Genomic DNA, 26,138 nt, shown 5'->3' on the forward strand with positions numbered 1-26,138 from the left:
CTGTTCTCGACCAAACCGATAAACTTGATTTTAAGTTTTGAAAGAACATTTCAATTATTAACTTTCAAAAATTTTTGGTACTTAAGGGACATGAAATTTCAAAAACACGATTGTATCTTGAGTAAAACGATTTTTTTCCACTATCAATTTATTTAGAGTTCTAAAAAGGGTTGGTTTGCTTATATTGTGAGTAGGGGCATAGCTTGCCGGACTGGCTAATAAATTTTCCCCCAACGGGTCAGTGATTCTTCACCTTTAATTTTTAATTGTATTTTATCTTTTATTATTTAAGTATTTTAATTTTAATTTGTTTTCTTCTATCTTTTGTTGCTATAATTTTTCATCTTCCCTTCTTTTTTGATAGCTCTAATAACGTATCTGACTACTCTCTGCTGTGAATCGGGGCATTGCTGGCCGTTTGGCAAATAAAATTCCCCCACCGTGTCGGATTCGTTATTAGATATTTTTGTAATTTTTATAGACTTTTTTATGTCTTTAGTTTTACTTAGCTTACGTTCTCTATTGTATTTTATGTAAATCGACTGCATTGTTTGTCGATGAAAATAAATAAAAGTAAAATAAATTTAAAAGAATAAGAAATTAGTTGCTAAGTGGATTGAATTAAATCCGTGCCTATTTTGCCATTCGATCGATAACAAAACTGCAATCAATCGACATACAAGTACAAGCGACGAACAGTTTTTCAAAACAACTGTTATCGAAATGAAAGAAAAATTGATTGTGATTGGCATTCCAGTCTTAATGAAGGTCACATATTGAAAACAAGTCAGAATTGCGATAAAATATTATACTTAGGACTGGGGGATTTATTTACTCAATATTTTTATCTAAATACTCGTAAAAGCAGAGAACGAGTTAAGAAGAAATTCGACTTCAGACCTAGCGAGCCTTTTGAGACATGTTTACCAGCACTGTGCACACAATTCTCATCCCTTTTTGAATACACCTCATGCATAGTATTTTTTATTTATTTTTTGTTATTATTATTAAGTAAAGCGGGTGACGACTGCGCGTTTTCGTGCTCTCCGTTCATTTTCGAGCCGCGCTCAATTGAGGGCTTTGCATTATTTAACAGTTTTTTAGCATTGGCACGTTAATCAACGAATTGCAGTGCGCGCGTTTTACACACACGCACACATACATATAAACAAAGATAATTATATATTTAATTTATGATCGAATTTTAAGTGAAAAAAATGTAAACGGGCACGCGAGTTGCTGTTGTTGGTGGTTTCGGTTTTGAATTTAATTTTGGCGGGGAATAAGCAAACGTAACTCTTATCAGCTGACAGCTGTGAGCTATAGGCACACACACACACACACACACACACACTCACATACACAGATATACGTATATAGTAAATATATATCAGTTTGTAGGTATATGCATGCATATGTGGTGTGTGTTTGTTGTTTAAAGTGTGTCGCGTTTACCTCAGATTCGTTTACCCACTTCCCCCATCCGTTTATTTGTTTTAAGTAATACGTATGTGCACGTATGTGTGTGGTTATCAGTTGAACGAACGCATTATAAATACAAGTATATAGTCAGTCGCTATAGATAGCTGTCAAACAGTTCTGTCAGCGGCCGTGTTTGCATTTTAAAACCATCGCGCTTCTAATTATCGTTGTGTGCGTCCAAAGGCAGCAACAAGTTGTACATATATGTACTTACTATACTGTATACTACGTACTTATATGTATGCAAGTGTACGTAATATCTGTGTGTTTATGTAAAATTGAAAATGCAACTGAAAATGCAATCGTGTGATCTGTTTGAAGTGCAGCCCGTTCTGGTCAAGAAGCAGCCAAAATTTCCAACACGTGAACGTCATATGGCCATTAGGCGCAAGCCAGATCGGTGAGTGGCCCCCCAATCTCTCAGAATTTATTGCAAAATATTGAAATTTACGACTTTTGAACGAGCTAATTATGGATTAATGGCATTTGAGAATCATATTTTAATTGCCAGCATTGCTCGACAAAATACATTTTCTCCGAGCTGTGAGGCTGCTGGTTTGAATAATTTCGCACTTGCCAATACCCATTTTTTATGTTTATTGATGATGCCACTGATATTCGAATGAGTGAGTGTTGATGTGGCAAATCTTTTCAATGCCAGCATTGCAGATTTTCATTTCAATATATTGGTGAGAATATAAAAAATTAAATAGAATCTTTTAAAAGAAAAAAAAACAAATTAGATAAACTTTATATACTTGTATATAATGCTAAATTAAGGAAACTGTAACATTGAAATTACAAATAACACATGATTGTCTATTTTGTAGCCTTGAAATCCTACAACATTATATAAGGCTTTATCTTTTTAAAATAGGAACGCTAGAATTTTCTTTCTAAAGGATAGGAAGAGGCAGTGAATAAAGCCAACATGTGGCCCAGTATTCCGTTTTAAACCTTGCAATATTGTTGTGTTACTTGGAATGCCATAAACAGGTGTCGAGCGTTTTTATCAAAAACTGTTATAAGTACCACTTACTGTTTATTAAAAATGCTATGAATTCAATTATACACTACAGCTTTTTATCGCTATCGGAAATCGGGCTTAACCCTAATTCTACAATTTACATTAATGCCTAATCCAGAATAATGTAAACACTGCGCAGAATACAAGTATTAATCTTGAATGACTATAGCATCGTTCCCAAAAGGTCTGAAAATTTCTATAAATATGGGGACATTTTAAAAAAAAATAACATAAATTGATTTCATAAATACGCAATAAAGTAAAATCAATGGAATTTTCTTGTTGTGCTCATGTATGAATCATAGCCCTTGAAATAAACGATATGACATATTATCATGAGTGTTTAAAGAACTAGTCATAAAAAGTTACATTGAGATTAAAAGGCGAATGTGGACGATAAACATCGTTCATATTTACAATAAGCTAGACGGGAAAGTTCATAATATTGAAATATGTTTCTTTTTACAAAAGATATTGGCTTTGTTCCTTGTGTGCTATGCCCACATAATAATAAAAGAAAACTAATGGAAATTTGTAAACCGAAACCTAAAAGCATTTGCTCAGTCCAATGCAAAAATTGACTGGCATTTCTAAGTAATTCCCATTTTGTCTTCTGGTAATGGCAAATGTAATTATACCTTCCGAACCGAACAAAAAACACAAAATACCACTAGTTTATTTCTTGTTTATTTAGGATGACGTTAACGCATTTCCACGTAGTATCGAAGCAAAAGTCATGGCCGGAAAAACATACAAATACTATATGTCTGTGCCTATATAATATAAATAAATATTGAGCAAATGAAAAACATTTGCAGCTTCCATTTGCAGATACATGACGCGCACATTACGCGAGTGTCTAATGTAAAATAATGGCAGGTCGCAAAACATCGCGTATCTACGGCTATATTCGAGTACACCTGTAGCTGCAGCAAACGCCAAATGTAGCTGTAAGATACAGATATGCTACATATAGTATGTAGATAGACGCACGGCGCAGTTAATGTACATACAAGTATGTATCTGTTGGCTCTTCATGTTGCTAAAATGTTTTTGTTGTTTGGCCAAGTGTAATTAAAAGCAACAACAATTGACAGCCATGCGAACCCCAACGAGTGTTGTTACCAAAGTACGCGCAACGGATAGAAATTTGGTGGAGAAATTATTTATTATTTCAATTGGAGGGAATGCGGAAAGTAAACAGGACCTTTTCAAAATATGAACACAGAATAAATATTTTAGCATAATGGAATTTGTTTTCAATAATCATTTTCCGACTCTATACAATACCTTTAAGACGCCTTTCAAAGCATATCCTTTAGTGTGGTGTTACAGGCCTTTTGAACTCCCTTTTGTCGACCGATGAGACTCAATTATTCGATTCAAATGTGATGAATTATTATATTATGAATTTGGATATATTTAATTCCTTATTCACAGACGATTTTGGATGATTTTTGGTAAACTCTCGCAAGTTTTCGAAGATACATGAATTGCGTATAATACTCCTCAAAATATGAAAATTCAAATGTGACGAATTATTGATTTGGAGATATTTAATTCCTTATTCACAGACGATTTTGGATGATTTTTGGTAAACTCACGCAAGTTTTCGAAAATTCTTGAATTGCGTATAATACTTCCCAAAATATGAAATTTTTCGAAAAAAGTTTTACCGAATTTAAAAATGAACTTCATATATATATGCTCTTTGTTCGATCGTCATTTTTGCACCGATAGCACAAATTAGCATGCAACCGTGACAGAAAATACATAAAATATGTACCTAACTATCTAAGTTACCCATCAATTTTAAAGAATAACAGCTAGGAACATTAAAGCTAGCATGCAGACTTGTCTTATCAGAGCAAGTTTATAACAAATCATTCATTTATATACTTTTCGATGCAAAAATCACTTTAAATACTTGTAGAATAGTTTGTTTGTTTATTAAGGTACCTTAGAACAATATAAAATTTACTAATTTTACTAAAGTGCCTCATAATATTCTGAAGTTTCAACAAAATCGCTGTTCTATATCAGATAGTTTTTCGTAAGAACGATTTGTGGGAAAACCAATCTTAGTACCAATCATTTTTTTGTTCATTACGATATTGTAACCAAAATCGACATTTTTGAGTTTATATACTATAGTGTTTGTTTTGTTCATCGGTAGCTTTATATTATTGAATATAAAAGTTTAATCATGTTTTCGAACTGCCCTCTCATGTCTCTGTCTTTGTATGTCGACAGGTAGATAAAAATAAAAAACAAACAAACAAATAAATGTAGAAAATAGACTGAATGCTGAATGTTTATTGTAAAGTTTTTCTTTAGCAGCGATTTACGATCAGTCAGTATTTTTTGTTGTTGCCTGAAAACTGCGATATGTGCAGCTATAGATTTATTTAAATGTTGACTTTTTCCGGCACTGCGTTTGTCTCGTCATCGTTATCATGATCTTCATCATCATCTTCATCAATTAATCAGTTGCGGCTGCGCCAAAGTCACGTTTTTGAATTTTGCAATCGTTCGTCGTGTATTTATTGCGAAACACAAATACATTTAGCATTTAATGGGCAAGCTTATCAACTTGATAGACAGTCAGGCGACATGCCCAAAGCTCATACTACCTGGGCCACCTTCTGCCTCCGCCCCCCTTCCCGGGGCCATGTCCATGTCCATGTCGGTGTCTGTCAACACGCCCCGCACGTACGCGGACAGCAGAAACCCAACAACAACAACAACACCAGCAACAATCTTTAATAAAAGCCAACAACTTTTTATGGCAAGTATTTTTATTTTCATTATTATTTTTCTTCTTTTCTTGACTCTCACTTAATAATGCATGCAATTTTTAAGGTTGGCCTGCCAAACATGCTGCGCCTCTAATTAAGTGCCACAACCAAGTCAGGACAGACCATCAATCTTGCCAGTAGTGTTGGCTCGTAGTCGTCATTGTTGCTATCTGCCCCTTGGATTCTACAATTCGAACTAATTAATCATTTCATACTTATTACTCAGTTATTTACGGCACTCGCGTTTATGCATTAAAAAATCTCATAAATTATTTAGGCAGCATTACATGGGCGCCTGTTCAGTGAGCAATGAATTTCTGATGACCACCAGGCCGGTAATATTGTTGCAAATATTAAAAAGTGTATGGTCCAAGTCAATAGCCTTTACCGGTCAGTGCACTGTGGAACAGATTATACGTTTAAGTGGCAAAGATTAATAAAACATTCGCCTCTGTCTCCTCCAACAAAGTCATGCATTAAAGGCAAGAAATAAGAGATTTGCAGAAATGCTAAAGCCGGAAACTAACCAGATTTTCAAAAATCTTAGCAGCTTAGCAACTTAGTGCAGTGAAACAGGTGTTGTGATAATAAAGTAGAGAAAAGATTTAAAGTGTTATCGTCTGATTTTCCAGACACAATATTATTTTGAAATCAATGAGATTTTCATTGGAAGTTCAAAAGCTTCATGTATCATAAGAGAATCTCCTTTTACTCATTCAAAAGAGTTCCTCATTTGTTTAATTTAAATTTGAAGAACAATTATGAATTTACTTTTATCATCGCTATTTTATCTTTAAAGTGTATACAAAAGAATAATTAACTTCTTAAACATGTTTTTTTTTATATATGTACATAAATGTGTTCTTTTTCTTTTAGGCATTTTAATTCTAACGTACAAAGTTAAAAATATATTTACAATTGAAACCCCTAATACTGTATACTGTATTGAGTATTTAAATATTGAATTGAATAAGCAAATTAGCAACTTTTATGTCTTGACTTGGAACGCGCAGGCAAAATCGCACTTCAAGTAACTTTTTGCTGCAATTATTTGTCAATGACAATTTTGGTTAAATTTTCTATACAAATTGATTATTTTACGCTTATTTAGTCCTTAGTTGGCTTTTTATTTATACATAAAGCCATAATTTGTTTCGTAGTGCCTTCTTATGGTATGTTACGGTTTCTTCACACACTACAATGCTCTGCTATGGTCCAGTTTAGCTGTAGAAATAATTTGTAAATAATAGTGTTCCTCTATGTAGTTTTTGCGCAATATAAAGAATTCTTTTTAATTGTAAAGCAATTTATTGATCCCATTGTGCGAAGGGAAGCGACCCGCTGTTCGCTGTCAGTTCTTCAATTCTTCAGAGAGACTGTTGACTTTTTGGTGAATGAAAGAAAGCACTTGAATGTCATGTTATACACCACACTCACGTCACTTGGCTTTCGACACTCGACGGTGTATCTTTGGCATGTTACATGGCTACAACATTTTTAATGCAAATATACAAATATAGAAATTTGTTGGAATCGCACCACTAGGCGCACATTCAACGGCATCATAACACTAACTTTTATGAGCCATTTGTGGTTGTCTTTATGGATTTTGTCCGGTCGCGTATGCGGCACGAATGCGTATTTAATAAGCTTATGCGGCAGCAAGTGGTGTACATTTAGATACATTTTCATTTGAGCTGGTTGCTTAGTATTTATAAATATACCAACAATTTGTTTCAAGTTCTCTTTGATGTCACAGCCCCCTTGATAAATAGCCAAGCAGTTGTTGTTTCTGTTACACATTGTCCGGCCTTGACCGTGTTTTCGCGAGATATTATCCATAGTAGTATCCATGGGTTACATACATAATGTATGCAATCGGATGTACACTGGTCCCAATATGTATACTGTTGAAAACCAAATTGGTTAAATAGCGAAAACAAAATCAAACCCAAATTTTTGCAGAATGAAAATTTGATTTACACATCCTACTTGAAATGACAGCCTGACCGCAAAAAATTTAAATTAATTAAAATAATATGTAAACATATAGAACTTCGCAGCACAAAATATACGTTTATAATCATTATGGCACGACAACATTACGACAGCCGGATATGTTAGCCCGTCTGTTCGACTGCAGGAATACAAGAATAAGGAAAAGTAAAGAGTCATCGAACGTGAAAATGCTGGCTGGAAGCCCAATAATTTTTATTTTATTAGTTTAGTGCGAGTGCACATGGAACACACAGAAGGAGGCTTGGTAGACCCCACAAAGTATATATATTCTTGATCAGCATGACAAGCCGAGTCGATATAGCCATGTCCGTCTGTCCGTCTGTCCGTCTGTCTGTCCGTCTGTCTGTCTGTATGAACGCAAGGATCTCCGAAAGTATAAGAGCTAGAATAACCAAACTTGGTATACAGATTCTCCTGAGACCGAGAAAGGACGAGTTTGTTCATTTTTTCTGATCCACCCCCCCACTCCCCCCCTATTAACGATTTTCTATAACTCCCGTAATTCTTGGAATTTTGAACTAAAATTTGGTAGTCACATTAGGTTAGTAATTATATAACCGTATACCAAGTCTCATTATGATAGAATGATCGGAAAGAAAGTTATAGCCATATAACCAGGCTCAATGCACACATACATACATATGTACAAGTACACAAACACGCATAGACACGATTCTGATGTAATTGTAAATGTATGTATGCATGCATGGAATATTTTATATTTAATTAGTTAATATTTAGTTAATTAATTAAATTAATTTAGTTAATTAATTTAATTAAATTAATTAATTTATTTAATTACTTTTTTGTGGGGTGGTACAGGGTATTTAAGAGTTGAGCCTGCTCGACTTTAGCATTCCTTTCTTGTTAATTTTAAAAGATTAAGGTTTTATTCCCTTGCAAATTATTTGTATTAAAAATCCTCTAACTTTGTTGAAGCTTTATTTATAGTACAGTGGAATCTTTTTTTTTTTGTATACAAATATTATTCTTATGACTGAACAGCATTAAAATTATGGCATATTTTGAAATTGCAAAACTACATATATACTCGTATATGTACACTTCATAATAAAAGAAACCTGATGGAAATTTGTAAGCCGAAACTTTAAAACATTTGTTCAGTTTAAAGCAAAACTAGTTCTGTTTTGTCTTCTGATTATACACTATATTTGCTATTTCAATGTATTCTCAATTTGTGATTCTTACTGCATTATTTCTGTAAAACCTCTACTGGAAAAAAGCATTAAAAAGACACTTGAGATGTAAATATGGAGCATATCGCATATCGAGAAACATATGCCCCGTAGTGTACTTACTGGTATTGGGGGCCTAATTAATAAACGCAGCCGCTTTGTGGTCATTAATCGTTAGTGCAGAAATCCACTAACCGGCAAAGCTTCGAGTTTTATTGTTGTTGTTGTAACCGGCGAAGCATACTACCGCCGCTACCTGTTGACTCATTAGCTTCTAATGCCGCCGGCCTGGTTACGAGCTGCTGATAAACAAAGCCCCAGCACTGCGCCAAAGTTGAGTGAGTGGCACGGCACACACGTGTGTTAATGAAAAGCGTCGTAAACAAAATACAAATAAAAATGAAAAACAAAGGCGCATTGCATTGCTAATAAGCGGCTTCACAGCAAATATGTATCTCCACATCTTGTGGATGGATATGCCATTCAGAGAGACAGAGGGACAGACAACCAGCCAGCCAGCCAGTTAGCTGCACATGCTGTGACGTTTTGCCGGTACACAGACGCATAACACCTACAACAACAGCAACAACAATAACATGTGCTGTGTCATTATCTCGCACCCACAACACACAACGCTTGGCGCTTTCTTCCGCTTTTATATTAACAGCAACAACAACAACAACGACAACAGCAACGGCTGCTGCCACTGCTACTGCTTCGTGTATGCTGTCTGTTGCTTCGGCTGCACACGAGCTACGACTTCGGGAATTCCGTTCGAAACACCATTTCTTCTTCGCCACACTGGCTACGAGTTCAGTTAGAATTCAATTGTGCAACGGTGCGGTTCGTCAGCGCGCCGAAATCGTTTGCTTTCTGCTCAGAGACGCGCGCGCGTTTTTGACGCGTTTTTCCCCCGCGTTTTGTTTTTATTTTGTTTGTGTATTTATGGTGTAAGCACGATTCGGCCAAATTAAAAAAATAAAAAATGACGCGGATTTCCAAACGCATAAATGTTATTAACACTTTTTAATTAAAATAAAAACTTGATATGATAATAATTGATGATTCAAAAAGAATTGATGTTGCCATTGACATTCTCATTTGTTTGCACATTTTCAAAAGTGTTTAAAATATTTGTTTGCTAAGCCACGAGTTTTGTGTTTCAAACCAAATGCTGTTGCCGCCCTAAAAATGCCAATTGCCAAAATTTGTTTATAATTTGCATTTCAAATCGCCAGTGTTGTTTATACATGTGTAGTACAAGCATGTTATTTGTTAAATTGAAATGATACCATAATATTTGTGGTTGTGTGGTTTGTGTTTGCGTGGCTGAAACATTTGTTTATGTCCAGAGTTCATGTGGCCACAGGAATAACATCCGATTTTACAAAATTCCCTTTGAAATCAGCCCGGTATGACAAATCCGTTTACAAAAATTTAACTTCAAAGAACTGAGAAGGGCATGTAAAAAAGACGGACGATTTGCTTTGAGTTTGTCACAGACATTCCAAAATTTATAACGTAAGACTTTCTTAGTTTTAACTTCAAAAGCAACAAATTTTATGATGAAAATTCTTAAGGAAGCTGATACTCTGCAAAAAGCATATTTATTTTACTGTTTCCAATAGGGGCTTAACAGACCCCACCAGATGGTCCATCAATCACTTCTTTTCTGCATAATTTGATAAATTATCATTATACAAAAAATGATAATATTAAGAACTATTTGACATCTTAACTTTTTTTTAACTTTTATCGATTATAATTAATGAATACATTTTCGTAGCCAAGAAAGCTATGCTGGAAGATATAAAAGATTTTTTTAGAGTATTCAGCAGATCTTTCGAATGTATTAAATGCTTGGTATAGCTTCTTTGTGTGAATATTCATATATTTTATGTTTTGTCGGTAGCTGAAAGAAAATCAAAATTATTACATTTAAGAAGCAATGGTATTACGAGAAAATTTAATGTACTAGACATCAATTCTGTTGACTTAATGCTGTTGCTATTGTGGACTTCATGGCCCATCGAGCGCCTTTAATTTGTAACACATTGTGCACAGATTTCGCGAAATTGTAAATCCCTCGACATATGCAAATATGTATGGGCATTATAAATTGTATAACCCATACCCATGTGTACAAGGCCGTAATAATTTACAGTGCGCACAATTTGACATTTAAGCATGTGACGCAAAACTGTGTGAAAGCAAAAATTTTATCTCTACTAGTAGTATATACAAACATACATAAGTGCATTGGGAAACAGCAACGGCAACTGCGATTGTTGCAACTGCTACCAGACCCATAAATATCAACTAAGCTGGTTGGATGCAGTTACTGCCACCCCACATTTTATTCCCACCCACTTCCACCCCCACCCCCTCCTGCATTTGTTTGCATGTTAATTATCTGCTGTACCTTGCCTGAAGAACGAACGTCATGCCGATATCACAGCTTGTTGCTCTCCGCTGCTGCTTGTTGCTCTTTGATTCAATTAGCGGTTGCCATATAACCAACCCATTATTCGAAAAATGCACTGCACAGCACAGTGAATACTCATATGGATGAACAACCTATACGACTTTTTCATTTCGCTGACCCATCACCAGCGATTAGATATTCTCATTTCGAGTTCAAAGTTGGTTTTTACGTTTATTTTTTAATTGAATCACAAATATTTGTTAATATACAACATAAGTTAGATATAGAATACCATTTAATTGCCATTAACAAAGTTCAACCAGCAGATTAGCTAGTTTTTCTAAGAAATTAAAGAAATTTAAAAAATAGCTTCTCTCTGTGGATCGGAATTTCCTCTAGCAGAAGGTCAAATGAGGCTAATTGAAATTTAAAATAATTATTCATAAAATATTGGCAACTTTTAACGTAGATTACGATAAAAAAAAAAACAGGTGACCAAGTATTTAGGATTATCCAGAACAGTCCTATCACAAGAATATAACTGAGGGCTTTAATCTACTTTGAGAGGTTTCCCAGTATATCTCACTTGCTTTCTGCATTTCAAAGTAAATATTTAGAAATTCTCAATTCTCAATATGACGAACCTAGAGAATGATGAGTAAGCTCACTTTTTACTTAAGCGTTGCATGGGAAGTATGTTTGTGTTCGATAACTTAGTTAATGTCCTTGAAAATTTCCCAACTTTGGCAACCTAGATTATACCATTAGAATAAACTTGTATACTTGTTCATACTTTTAATCTAATGTCAGAACAAAGTAAAGCTTTAAGAATTACTTGATTGAGTTTAAAGAGTGATAGTTCACAGGGTTTTAGCGCTAACTGGGGTGCCCTAACGATTCGTCATACAGATTATTCGAACAGATTGAACACATCCCACTAGAACCCATCATTGGATGAGTTTTTACTGTGGGCCTTAAGCTGCTGTTCAGCGTTAAGTGCTGCCCTGACAACAAAGTGCATTATTTTATAACCGCCCCAGTTGTGTTAAAGTTGTTTTTGTTTTTGTTGTTGTTATTGTTGCTGTTGATGCTGACGCTAGCTGTGCTATTGTTATTGTTGTAGCTTTAATCGCATTAAAAGTCATTTAATCGAAAGCGAAATAAAAAAGCGAGTGCTGTGTGGACTGTGAGTTGCATTCCCTCTCCCGCTCTCCCTCTCTCCCACTCTTTACGCTGTTTCTCTTCACTTTTGTGCATACTTCCATGCAGACACCTTTATAGAGTGAGCGACAGCCCTATATATGGATATGTATGAGTGTGTGTGTGTGTGTGTGTGCTGGGTTCTGGGCATGGCACTATGTGTGTGGCTGTGTGTGTGAGTGCTTGTGTGGCTCATAATTGAGATTTGTTGCACTTCGCGTTTGACTTTTATGTGCAATTTTATTGTTTATACCCGCAACAGAGTAACATGTCGAGCAATTATAGTGGAAAATTGGATTCACAGGCAACTGTGTATGGTTGGGCAAAAGGTCAACATGAATAGTTTGGCTTGAGCCGATGGATGGATGCTATGCTGCCGTTCAAGGCCCGAGGAGGCAATCACAACAGCACACCTAGCAGCCATAATTGTTAACAACACTTTGGTTAAAGTTATTCTTCTCCCCAAATACCTCTCTTCCCGCAAATACTCGTATCAATGAAAGTGACTTTGGGGCTTATCAATTGTAATTGTTGCTTGTCGTTGCCATGCGCCCATCTCTTCCCTCGCATCCATGATCTGGAAAATGCTGCGGGCAAATCACAGTCGAGTTTATTGCTTCAATGTTGTATTTGTGGTAGAGCTGTGCGCGTGACGAATATTGCAGTGCTGATCACGCAAACTCACAAACGAATTCAAAAACAAATGGTTTCTTATTTTTTTTTAAAATCCTATTATGAATAATTGTTTTTTTTTCAATTGAAAAAGCCTATTGGCGAGATAGCAATGTTGTATAAAGAACTAAGTCGTCTATTACTATTCACTAACAGTCAGATGCAGAGAGGTTTCGCATTAAAAATCAATACAGCAGCTCTCAATGTTGAATAGAAAGAATCTACGTAGATGAAAGCCTGTGTAAAGTTATTTCCAATGAGATATATTGCATACCGTCACAAAACGCTTGAAGTCTTAGAACACAAATTTGTTTATTTTATGGCTACTTTTGATGTAGAGATTGTTTATCAAGAGAAACCAAATGAAACAAACGCACAAATAGGAGAATCCACAAACTTGTTTTATGAATAATATCTACAATATACAAATTCACACAAGTATTTGCTTATACATTTTAATATAAAAATTGATTTGCTGTCAATTAGTAGTGATTGCAGTATATTTTCATCGTGTGATTTATTAGTTACTTAGGTATGTACGAGTACTTCTCATAACAACTTATGATATCTCTAATATAATGGTGATATGATGTTGCTCATGTGTAGTTGTGATAAAAAATGGCACTGCGACTACGAAAATACAGATTCTCTTGAGCCCGAGAAAGGACGAGTTTGTTCATTTTTCCCGATGCTTTATTTTCATTTACGTGAAAGATTATTCAATATGTATATTTTCATGTTAATGCAGGATTTTTCTTAGGTCTTGATATATAACTTTGTGTGAAGTCCTGAAGGACGACCTCCTTCCGAACTTGATTCGTCACATTCTTGATGTCACATTCGGCAAAATCACGCACGCATTCAAACACAACTCTAATTGGTCTCCAGTGTGTGTGTGTGTGTGTGATTGTGTGTGTAAATTTATCCAAAACTCGAAGCGCGCATTTGCCTTTTAATTAAATTTATCTCGCAACCAAAACTTTTGCTGAGGTTTTCTCTACAACTTTTATTTTATATATGTTTTTATGTATGTATGTATATATATTTTCATTGTTTTTACTGCCGTGTTCATAATGTGTGTGTGTGTGCGTTATGTTTATTTGTTTTCATACTCTCGGTGATTACGCAACGTTATCAGTCTTTATGTGATTTTGTTATATTTCAATTAAATAAGAGTTGCTTCTGCCTGCATAGCCTACGGCCATTCTTGTTAGTGTTGTTGCTGCTGCTGTTGTTGTTGTTGCTGCTCCCATTAATGGATTTCAGTTCGCAATTCTCAGTTGACTGGCAGTTATGATGAATGTTGTAATCTGCAATGAACACGTTTTAATGGACTTTTCATTGTTTATTCTATGATAAAGAGCTCTCGCATCAGCACCAACTGTGCGCAAAACGAACTTAAGTTTTGTCAGTTTTGATTATTTATATACACACACACATATGTACATATACTCGTCGCTGTATGTACATGGAATGATTTGTACCTACAGACAGATGCCTGTGTTTATATAGCTGCAAAGCTATCTAGTGTAAGACCACCAAAAAATAGCAAACAACTTTGTGATTGAGTCAATATATTTATCTTGAATAAAACTCAAGGTTCTCATCATCTTCTTATCAAAGTGAATAAGCATGTGTTCTGGTCTCTAAAAGTATCTCACTTAAGAATTGGAGGTACGAGCAGTCTTAAAAGATTCTCTCCAGATGACAGTACTTTTTACGTAGTTTCTAATCATAGCTTGATATGATCTTTTATTTATCTATAAGTCCATAGAGATAAGTTCTCGTCATAAAGAATATAGGAGCCCAAAATGGACAAATCTAAAAATGCACAAATTTCAAAGAGAAGCAAGAAAGAGTCCATTAAAATACCACAAGTGTTTGTTTTACCTAAGGATGTAATCCATTTGAATATAATTCAGAAGTCATAAGTCATTCTATGATGTACTTGAAGGTATTCTTTAAACATCTTTGTATGTTCATGTTATAACCAAAATTTCAAATTAAATTAAATTAAATTAAATAACAGAACTTGGATAACCAGTTTTAAACGCTTTTTTATATTTTGGTCTAATTTGCATAATATCCCAAATATGATTGCATGTTTATTGATTCGTATGCTTATTTATGTTCAACGCTTTACTCCCATTATACTTAATCAGCAACCTACGCTGGTAATAAAATCCCATCCTCACTTTCAATTCGTATCTCTTTTCGCCTTGTTGCTGAATTTCAATCAATTTGAAACGTTCATTCGATGCCTCCCCGGCAGCCCCCTTTTGCACTCCTTTCCCCCATCACTCTTCATTATTTATCATTTTTATACATTTCTTGAATTGCCGTTCATCATTTCCAACTGTCCAAACTCAAGCCCTGCCACTCCTCCGAGTCCCCCTCCCACCCCTTCGCTCCCAGCCAACTCGATTCCATCGGTTAATGTTCACAGACTCAGCGGCAAAGAAAATATTATTCATACAAATGAACATAACTTGAACTTGATAGACACTCATAAGTATGTATGAATCACATTTCCATTTATATGTGTCGCGTTTGCATTACTTAGGCAAGCCTCTATCCCCCCTAATCACTTCTCCCTCTCCAGAGCCTCTTTGTGTCTGTTATGTGTAAACCTGTTGCATTTTCCGCATTTAAATCGTGCGCAATTAGCTTCAAGTCCTAACGGTCTTGGTGGCTGTCTGTGAATGCAGTTGATTTAAGTCCATAAAAGGTTACGAGCTGCGAGGCACATCTACCCTCAACGTATAGAAGCGATGCTAACCTCTCCACCCACTACACTCAGAGAATTTGTAAACTTTAACACACAAACAGACTCGAATTATAATTCTTAATAAAATCGAAATTTATAGGGTTTGTAAATTCATGAAATCGTAAATTTAACAACCAAATGATACCCATTCCATTACTATAAATCTTTCATTGGGAAACTAAAATATAAATGATATATAGAACGCCTAACTTTTAGGTCCACATTTCTGCTTCGATAATACCTTATTTAGTTTCTATACAAGTATATAATATATATAAATGATATAAATATATATTCAAGCTATTTTCGATTTTGTAAAACGTTTTTTTTTCTCAGATTTGTCATAATAATGTCTTTCATTTAGCGGTTAAAAGGACTACTTGAAAATATAGTATTTCTAAAATATATTTATTTGTAAACCCTGTTTTTTTTTTCTTTACTTAGCTGATTCTTTAATAATGATTTACTTGTATTATTTATATAATTAAATATCGCTATGCAATGCTTACATAACCATTAACAAACATTTTAAGATTTTTAAGGAGACAAAAAGAGTAAAGCTCATACAAAGTTACTTTAAATAGATCAGTATATTGCAAAAAAAAAAATTCTTCCAAAAATTAAAGATGTCAAAAACATTCAATACAAATTTACCCTTGCATTTTTTTTACCATTTTACCAGTAACCCTTAAAGGCATGTTTCTCTATGTAAGACGATTTTCCCGAGCGAACAAAACTCTGCCAATCTATATGAAAAGATAGACTACAATTAAGTAAAGTTGGGCTTTTCAATTATTCATATACTTTATGAATTATCCATACACTCGCTAATACATACTCTAGAATGTTTGCTCCTTATGATATTCTTCAATAAACTATTATTGGACTCAGTTACTTCTACTAGCTGACCAATCTAACAGGGCTGCAGCTGTATAAGAAGGGCTACAGGTTACTCATTTTTTAGGTTCGATAATAAATAAATAAAGAAAATTCAAATTACTATAGATGAAAGCTTCTTAAAGTTATATGCACGTTATGCATTAAAAGAGTGAACTAATGAATAATTTAACTATACATTTCAAGCCTATAATTAAAATTTCGTTGCCTGTTCATAGACTCGTTTTTTAATGTGAATTCGCATTGAAATAAATTCCTGAATTTTAAATTTTTGAATACAAAATCCCTTTCCCTTATAGTACATACTACATTTTTCAATTTTTTTTTTTTTTGTAGTTTTAAGCTCGAATCGCATTTATTTGTTGAGTGTAAATTGTACCTTTATTGAGCTTATCTTGTTATTTCTTCAACGATTTAGTCATGTCTATTTTTTGAACATTATTAGTTTCATTTCATTTGCTGCAATCAATTTCGTTTTACTTTTGGAGGAAATGGAATTTGACAATTTTTTCTTTTTTTTTTGTCTGCTACTTCAACGGTGACATCACGCAAGTGAATCTGAGGGAGGGTTCTCCCTGCTTATGTGTGTGTGTGTGTGTCTGACCGAGACCTTTATTAATCTTATCAAAAAGAAAAAATGTTGGCTTGGCTGGTTCGTCATGAAATGATGCCTTTATTTTATGTGCGTTTAGAGTGCGATGTGAAACCTTTTTTAAGTGGCTTTTGCGCGCATTTGAGTGCGTGAGTGTTTGTGCGAGTGTGTGTGCAGGCAACGGAAAAGCAATAATCATGGCATTTGGCCATATGAGCTCATGCTTTACAGCCAGAACACACCGCATACCTGGCTGACTAGGGCCGCCACATTATAATGCTGGAGCGAAAACAAACGCACAACATTTAGCGTGAGGTGTAGGTGGGAGGGAGGGGTTGTGAGGATAGTGTGTGGGGGGCGTGTATTTATGACGCTGATTATCTAATTTATCTAATTGAAAAATAAGTAAACGGGGCAATTATCAGCAAGAATTTTGCGTGTGTAAATAAATTTTTGATGGTAAACAAGTGGCTGGCAATTGTACGATTAAATTCCGAGGCGTACTCGCAACTGTGGCCACATCAAAAAGAAAATGGCTTAAATTAACCCTTTAACACTTTCATCAAAATGTCAATGAGCATATTAGCGTTGGGGCGTGCAAAACGTGCCCAATGTAGGCATTTAAATTAACTTACCTGTAGGTGTTGGTTTTCTTCTTTGAGGCCGCCACCGGCAACAATTGAGTTGAACTGCAAGTATGAAACAATAATAATAACAATAGCTAGAGAAAAACAAAAACAACAACAGACACATCCACAGACAGAGCAACAATAAATTTGATGAGTTGTGCACAAAAAACAAGTTAATTAAAATAAACTAGCCGAGTCTTGTGAAAACAAAAACAAAACCCAAAAACAATAAAAATAACAATAAATAACAACAGTTACATAAAATGGTGAAAATGCTCGACTTGGAACGTCACGCTGAGTGCCCACTGTGGGCAGCCATGGCGTCCTCAGATGTGCCATGGACAGGCCTCCATTACGCCTGTCTCAATGTCTTGAGCGTGTATTGCAAAGTATTTGATAAGAAAGAAATTTACGATCTCATTGTCAGGTAAGACAAGTAGTGTATCAACGAATCTACACACACCCATGAACTGGTGCTCGTAGTTCGCCAAATAAACGCCAGGTGGCGGGAAAGCTTGCCGCACTGTTAGCTCTCTTAACATGTGGGGGCGCTGTTATTAACAGCCGAGCACCCAGTCTGCTTCAATGTTAATCACTTATTTATTTATTTTTCGTGATGTTTCACTTGCAGAAAAACCTGCCAGTCGTGCAAATGTCCACGTGAGGCACACGCCATTTATCAGCAACAGACGACCAATGTGCATGAGCGCCTTGGCTTTAAGGTCGTCTCGCCAGCGGAAGCAAGTGTGGATCCCCGCGATCTGGGCTACACTTGGGTCCCGTCTGGGGCGCGCGTTTCATCGCTCATCAGTCGATACTTCGACCAACTGCCACTGGACAAGGTGCCCCGCATTGGCAGCGAGGGGGCACGATTTCGTGAACAGCAGATCTCATATCAATTGCCCAAACAGGATCTATCCCTGGAGCACTGCAAGCACCTGGAGGTGCAGTATGAGGCATCGTATGAGGATTTTGTAACTGCACGCAACGAAATTGCGCTGGACATAGGTAGGTTTTTTATAAAAACTCAAGGTCTAAGTTAAGCCTAAAATCAGCTCAGCTTTTTTAAAAAAAACTCCGCAAAAATTAGCAACAAAAAATTAACAATCAAACTAAATGCAAGCTATACAAGTATTATTGCAGTACTTCTGGAAATGAAGTGAGAATAAATTTACAGAGGCCGTTTAGCGGCTGCAGCATTAGAAAGCTCGTCTGCATAACAAAGCTCTCTCTGCAAAGTGAGAGCAAGAGCGCATTGATCTTAAAGAGAGATAATATGCATAATAACAAAACTTAATAAGCGCAAGCGAAACCGAAACAAACAAAAGCCAAAAGGCCTTCAAATTTACTGTGTATACAAATTATTTGTTCTGCTCAGAACACGTTATTTTCTAGAACTAGCAATTTGTCACAAAGAGAGAGAAAGGAAGAGTTGCAAAAAACTAACGCGCGAAAATCAGGGTTCACATTCTCCACATTTTTGTGATCAGACTCATGAGCAGAATGTGAGCAGATCAGTGAGGAATTTTTAACGTTATTTAATCAGTCCCTTTTCAAGTTATGCAAAGAGTTGCAAAGAGCGTGTATTCAAATGGCGAGGAAGAATATTATATGGATACAGATATAATATTCTTGACTGCTTGGAATACTGAACAATCCGGTCTATTATTCATCTTTAAGCATTGAAAAAAAGATTTGTAGGAAAGTGGTATATATTTATTTATTTCTGAAGTATGTACTTATAAACGAACAATGGTATTAATTTCTGCAACTCACAATAAATACAATAAAACAATAATAATAGAACGTCATTTCGGCATTAGTGTGGATTGGAATAAAAGTAGTTTTTCATAAAATAATCTAATCTAACAAAAGTTTAGGTCATACTTGACTTGTTTTAGGCAAATAAAATTTTAGTCCAAGAAAACTATTAACTGCCATTTAAAAATTAGTTTCTTTTCAAACGCTCGCCAATACATAATATATGAAACAACTCACAAACATCTGTACAAAAAAAATATATTTAATATTAAAATTGAATCTGATATTCGCAATTAGTTACAAAATAATATACTTTACAAATTACATCACTATAACTTATTTTGTATCTCTTTTTTCTTTCAATTTTATCTGTATTCTTACATATTCTTACATTTGAGATCGTAATGCAGGGCCCTTTTATTTTGTCTAGAGCCTCACGCCTGATAGTCAACCAAACGCTATGTAATAAGTAATTTGGAATAGCATAGAGTTTATTTTCTTGACTTGTATTTGTACTTACCATCTGGAACATTTTTATTTGACAGCCTATATCAAGGACGCGCCCTACGATGAACACTGTGCGCACTGTGATCAGGAAATAGGCACTGGCGACATGGTTGTGGCCGCTCCCAAGTTTGTGGAGAGCGTTATGTGGCATCCAAAGTGTTTCAGCTGCAGCACCTGCCACGAGCTACTCGTCGACTTGACGTATTGTGTGCACGAGGATAAAATCTACTGCGAGCGCCATTATGCGGAAATGTTAAAACCACGCTGTGCTGGCTGTGATGAGGTGAGTTCCACTTACACTTAGTGCTCTGCCTTCACGTCTTCAATCACCAAATTGGCCGGCTTGAGTGGCGACTTTCAACTGCCAACTGCCACATGTTGGCCATTGGATGGGGCCATTAAGTGTGTCGATTACTGTCGTCCCGCAGCTGCGCGTGCTAATTGAAAATTGCTAGCCTCGTTGCACACTTTCAGGCGCATTGCCGGCAAAGTTACATTTTCAGTTTTCACTTTTGCCATCCTATGCGTGCTGTATATAAGTGTGTGTGTGTGTGTGTGTGTGTGTGAGGGCGTGTGTGTGTGGGTGAGGGATGTGCGCGAGTGAGTGTAGTTTTCACGTAGTACGCTTTTATTGTTTGCCTCACGCAGTCACATTTTATTGCCGGGGTGTGGCCCGGCTTTTGGATTATGCCCCCATATTGAAGGTTGACTTTTCCATTTTCATTGAACTTCATTTGCCACAAATTGTCATTAAAAGCAAAAACTGTGCCACGTTGCACGCTGCCGCAGCCAATCGAGTAACAGTTCATTGGCAGCTTTGTTGTTGACGCGTTCTCCAAGCGTTCGCACGCATCTGGAGCTTCCATTTTCCTCTAGACATATGTGAGTTCTAGCCACAACAAAGGCACAAGCAATTAAGAGCCACGTAAGTTTTTGTTTTAAACAAACTGAAGTTCAATACCCTCTTGGAAGCAGGAAAATAGTTTTGCTTTTCTCGCTGAAAATTTAAATTACAAATTTATTCGTAAGAGAATGTCAGCGAATTAAAAAAAATGCACAGACAATAATCAAAAACTTCAAACTTAACTCAACATTAACTTTTTTAAAATAGTTTGCTTACTTTTTTCCGCATTTCTTACCGCCAACTGTATTAGCAGACTGGCGGACTAAAACAATTTAAGAAACGAAAGTATAATTAATAGTAAATTATGAAATCGCAGATATATACAAAACTTATTACAAATTATGAAAATGCATTGCGGCAGGAGAAACAACAACATAAACAATTGAATGTTAAAAAACATTTTAGAAGCCAGCATTTCCAATATCTATGTATATCAATAATAAGCTTAATATTGCCGGCTTCGACAAAAAAAAAATAGCGCAAAATCAATCATAAATTTAAAATTTTATGTCTTCAACCAAATATAGTGATTAGAAAAGTGAACAATAAAGTATTAAAGTACTATTTTCATTTAATCATTTATCAACCTGTAATATTTCCAACTTAGTAAATTTCCTAGTTAAGTAACATTTTCGGTTTAGTAAAAGCACTGAATGCATGCGAAGTAACTGATATCAATTAAGATGTTAATCATCTCAAGTCATGGATCGAACTGACGCATGACGTCATTGCTCAGAAAGTGTAAACATCAACAATTGCTCACAGCTCAGCGCTCACATTTTACTCATGGGCATGGGTTGCTCGCCTGCTCATTTGCTCACGAATTGATCGTGGACATGAGCTGCAAAATGATCGGAATGCAATCCCTGGGAAATTTGAAATATTTTTAAAATTTTAATATTTATTCTATTCTCTCGCAAAGGCGTAAAAGTTCGATTGACTATATATGGTGAATTGGAATATGTGTCTCATGCGAGCAACTTATGCATGGAAAGTGCTTACTTGTATTTTCCAATCTTGGAGAGAGAAAGAGTACACTTTAAAACAAGTTAATATACAAGTAGTAGAGCCTTCCCGAATTAGATAAGTAAATATTTGAAAGCACTCGACAATTGTTGTGAATGCTTTCAGGGCCCATTCAAAATAAATCTATATATGGCATAACTGTTGCGGAGAATTCTTGAAATAATGCATTAAATATTCCCCTACTTTGGCTCTAATTTGTGGCGAACTTTTTGATTCACTTTCTTTAACTTGAAAGCATAGAACTTTCATTTTGTTCGTCTTTATTTGCCTTAATTGTATTTATAATGCTGCTGCCTCTTATAACATTTGTGCCTTAAAAGATCATTATTTTCTAACTACCAACTAATACTGACCCAAAGAGTTCTCTTTCTACCTTAGATATTTTCTTCAGTTAATGTTGAATTTGTAATCTTCCTGCCTTATAACATTTGTGCCTTAAAAGATCATTATTTTCTAACTACCAACTAAAACTGACCCAAAGAGTTCTCTTTCTACCTTAGAGATTTTCTTCAGTTAATGTTGAATTTGTAATCTTCCTGCCTTATAACATGTGTGCCTTAAAAGATCATTATTTTCTAACTACCAACTAAAACTGACCCAAAGAGTTCTCTTTCTACTTGAGGGATTTTCTTCAGTCAACACGTTCCCAATAAATATCTGCTTTTATTTCCAAAATCAGAAAGCTCTCTGAGTGAGGTGTTTGTCCGCACCCTGTTTTTTTTTTCTACCAGTTCTTGCTTGATTTTCTTTTCCTTCACACACCCATACTTTCGCTTTCAACCAAAACCCAAAAGGCGGTGGCGGACAAACACAAATAATCAGAAAATAAAATTCTAACAAATCACATTTTATTTTCGACACATTCGCGTAAATAAACAGAAACAAAAACTTAGCAATAATGCAAACATACTCATATAAATTTGCCAGAGAAACTCATTTGATGTGATTATAATTAAAATGGAATATTTTTAACATCGAGCCACGTTGCGTATACGCCAAGTGGAGCAAACGCAATGTTCGATGCCGAATGTTGAATGTTCAATGTTGTTGTCAGTGTCATGTTCTTTCGCATAAATTGACCAAATGGCATAATTTATAAACACACACACTATATATATACATATATATGTATATGCTACTTGTATGTGTATGTGTTTATGCATATTATGTGCTCTCGCGGCCCACGGGACGGCTCAGCTGTTTGGCATTGAAAATTGCGATTTAACATGCGTCGTGACTGCGTTGAAGGTCTCTTCTCTGTCTCTTTTGGCATGTGAGCGGCCATAGAGGCGAGAAAATTGTGATGAGAGCTGCAAGCTGCTGACCGGCAGACCCAATGGCCACTGCAAATTCATTTTAGCCATGCGAAAAGAAAATTAGTTTTCCGTTTTGCGCTGTTGTTGCTGTGATTAGAAAATCAAGCACAAAATAAAAGCTGATGACGCCGCTGACCAACCGTTTGCCTTTCGCGTTGTCTTTAGCTGATTTCTTTGGCATTTGACATAGCGTCGCCCATTAGCAATCGGCCAGTGCAAAGGAAGACATCGTAGGCATCGTTGCTGTTGCCGCCGCTTCTGTTGTTGTTGCCAAAACGCGCACGCTAAAATACTATTCGTACCTTGGCAGTTCGTTGCTCGTATTAGTTGTTCTTGCCATCAATTAGCGCCTTTGGCTTTTTTGTTTTTTAGCCAATTTGTTTTTTGTCTCTCTGCTCTGAATCACGCCGATGAAAACGACGACCACGCCAACGACGACGACAACACGGCTAAGCCCTTAGCGCATCAATCAGTTGCAAGACGATCGATTAACTGGCAACAACGAGCTGAGCGCGAGCGCGTTGCCGATTGCAACGAATGCTGGAACAGCAGCTGCCAATTCATCTCCATTCTTCAACATTTGCGGCACGTGTGAAAAAAATTGTACAAATTTTCAACAACAAAATTATTGAGATATTTTCAATAAGCACCGAGCAGCCACAGCAGCGGCCATAAATTTGCGCACAAGAATTTCGTGTGAAAAAAAATTAATTCAATTACCTAATCAGTTGGCCATTAATGTGCGTCGTCGTCGCCGCAGCCGTCTTTAGTGCATATGCGCGTGTGTTTGTGTGAACTTGTTTTTATATAATATCGCATTGCGAAGAGTGCGAATTTCGCCTCATACGGCCCCTGCATTGCTGGCGAACGGTTGCGTTTAGAGGATTTGCATTTGGGACCAACAACTACGGATTACGCAAACACATGGCTGCGGACGAGGCGCTTGCCGGCATCGGCGAGCTGGTCTTCTCGCTAGTGGTTGGCTATTTTGGAGCGCTGGAATTTGTGTTTGTGGCACGGCAGCTCTATCACTGGACCTTTCAACATAACAGTGCAGCGGCGGCTCTCGATGCAGCAGCCGATTCTCAGGAGCTGCCGCGCTTACGTGAGCGCCTTAATGATGAGTTGGACACTGCAACGGCACGGGAGCAGGCGGCGGGTACACAGGTGATGCAGGATGGTGTGGCCTACAGCAATGGATTTCGTGTCGATCCATCGCAAATGAATCCAATGTCGTCGGAGAAACGTGAGGCCCTCGAAGAGGAACTAGAGCGACAGCGACGCATCGAGAAGGAGACACGCAAACAGCTGGCAGAGGCTGAGGCTAGATTGGCGGAGGAACGCAAAATCGCCGAGCAACAGAGAAAGGCTGCCGAAGAAGCAGAAGCCGCCGAAAATGCTAGAAAACTGATAGAGGCGGAGCAGCGACGCGAGGCTGAACAGCGACAACGAGAGGAAATCGAGAGACAAGAAAGAGAAGAAAACGAAAGAAAACTTAAAGAAGCAGAGCAGCAACAACGTGAGGAAATTGAACAGAAATTGAGAGAAGCCGAGCAAAGAGAGCGCGAGGAGAATGAAAGAAAACTATTGGCAGCTGAGCACGAGCGACAGGAAGCCGAACGCCAAAGAGAACTCGCCGAAGCCGAGAATGCTGAGCAGGAACGGAAACTATTCGAAGCCGAGCACCTGCGACAACAGAATCAGGCAGATTTGGAAAAGGATCAGGAGCTTCGAGATGCCGAAATTGTTGAAAGATTGTTAGCGGCCGAACGCGAGCGCAAGCTCAGCGCCACCGAAAGCGAGTTGGAAGAAGAAGAATTGATGGCACAGCAGGCACGCCGTCTATTGGCCACGAAAACACAACTGGAACAAAAACAAAAGCTAATTGAGGAAAATGCACGTAAGTTCCTGGAGGCTGAAGAGGAAATGGTTGTATTGCAACAACGTATGCTAGAGTCCATCCAGGATTCGGAATATTCCGGGCAGACGCCGGTCGTAGAAGAGCCGTGCATTAAGCGAATTGTTCCGCCCAAGTTTGAAGAAACACTGGCAGATGAGCCGCTGGTCGTGCAAAAGGTAAAAACACAATTCGGTCAAAGCAGCAGCGGCGAGGAACCCTACGCAACTAAAACTCTCATTTTTCCTGGTGTGTCCGATGAAGGCTCATCCGTTGAACCGAATTCAAGTCAGCAATCATCGTTTAGCACACAGCCGTCTGAGGAACTAACCGCAGAAGCGCTTCGTGCGCATTTGGAGACAGAGCGTCAGGAGCCGGATGGTGAGGACAATGTGCCCGATATGCAATACACCGAAGATTATCTGCGTTCACTGGACGGCATAAAAAACCGACCATTGGTGAGAGAAGATGGTTCGGGACGTCGACGGGCCTTCAAGAAGCGACGTTCAAGCGGCAGTTCCAATTCCTCTCGTGACTCACGGGCTTCACGCGAAGAAGAGCTGAAAATGTTTACGTCACTGGAGGAAGAGGAGCTGCGTAAAGGCGACAAAGACGATTACAATCCCATAAAGTACGGCAGCGAGCCCACGCTGCGTGTCAAGTCTCACCACAGACGCCACAAGCGCAGTCCTGCGAAAGATATAAAATCTCCCAGTGCCGATTCCAGCTCACTGGAAATGCTGGGTGAAGAGAGCACAAATCCCTGGGGTGAGGTAGTGCCGGAGCACTATAAAGATACTGAGTTCTGGAAACGTGAAAAGGCACTGTCGATAGATGAAGAAGAGCTGGAGTTGGAGAAACGTGCCTCTGGTGAAGAGGTTGTCGAGGAAGAAGCAACTGCCAACAATGTACCAAAGGTTTCGTCGTTTGAGGAAGCCACAGAGGCACAAAATGCGCAAGCGGCATCGGCTCTAAAAGAGCAGCTAACCAAAGAGAAGGAGGTAAGTGGTGGATTTCTAACTA

The 26,138-nt window shown here is 37.0% G+C and overlaps 1 protein-coding gene across 6 annotated transcripts in view; it reads left to right on the forward strand.

Moving 5' to 3' along the window:
• Nucleotides 1–26,138, forward strand: part of LOC115632501 (four and a half LIM domains protein 2) — a 108,486-nt gene that overhangs the window by 48,977 nt on the left and 33,371 nt on the right. For 3 of the 6 annotated variants that reach the window (XM_030529680.1, XM_030529679.1, XM_030529681.1), the window contains exon 1: nucleotides 23,445–26,116. In XM_030529680.1, the coding sequence (XP_030385540.1) occupies nucleotides 24,143–26,116 (1,974 nt within the window). In that variant the 5' untranslated portion in view covers nucleotides 23,445–24,142. Of the gene's footprint in view, nucleotides 1–9,829; nucleotides 9,935–17,865; nucleotides 18,132–18,335; nucleotides 18,713–20,010; nucleotides 20,256–23,444; nucleotides 26,117–26,138 lie in introns of those variants that run through there. The other 3 variants (XM_030529685.1, XM_030529684.1, XM_030529683.1) reach the window with 3 other exon arrangements.

Source organism: Scaptodrosophila lebanonensis, unplaced genomic scaffold (genome assembly GCF_003285725.1).
Source record: "Scaptodrosophila lebanonensis strain 11010-0011.00,11010-0021.00 unplaced genomic scaffold, SlebRS2 tig00001415-arrow-pilon, whole genome shotgun sequence".
Taxonomy (NCBI): domain Eukaryota; kingdom Metazoa; phylum Arthropoda; class Insecta; order Diptera; family Drosophilidae; genus Scaptodrosophila; species Scaptodrosophila lebanonensis.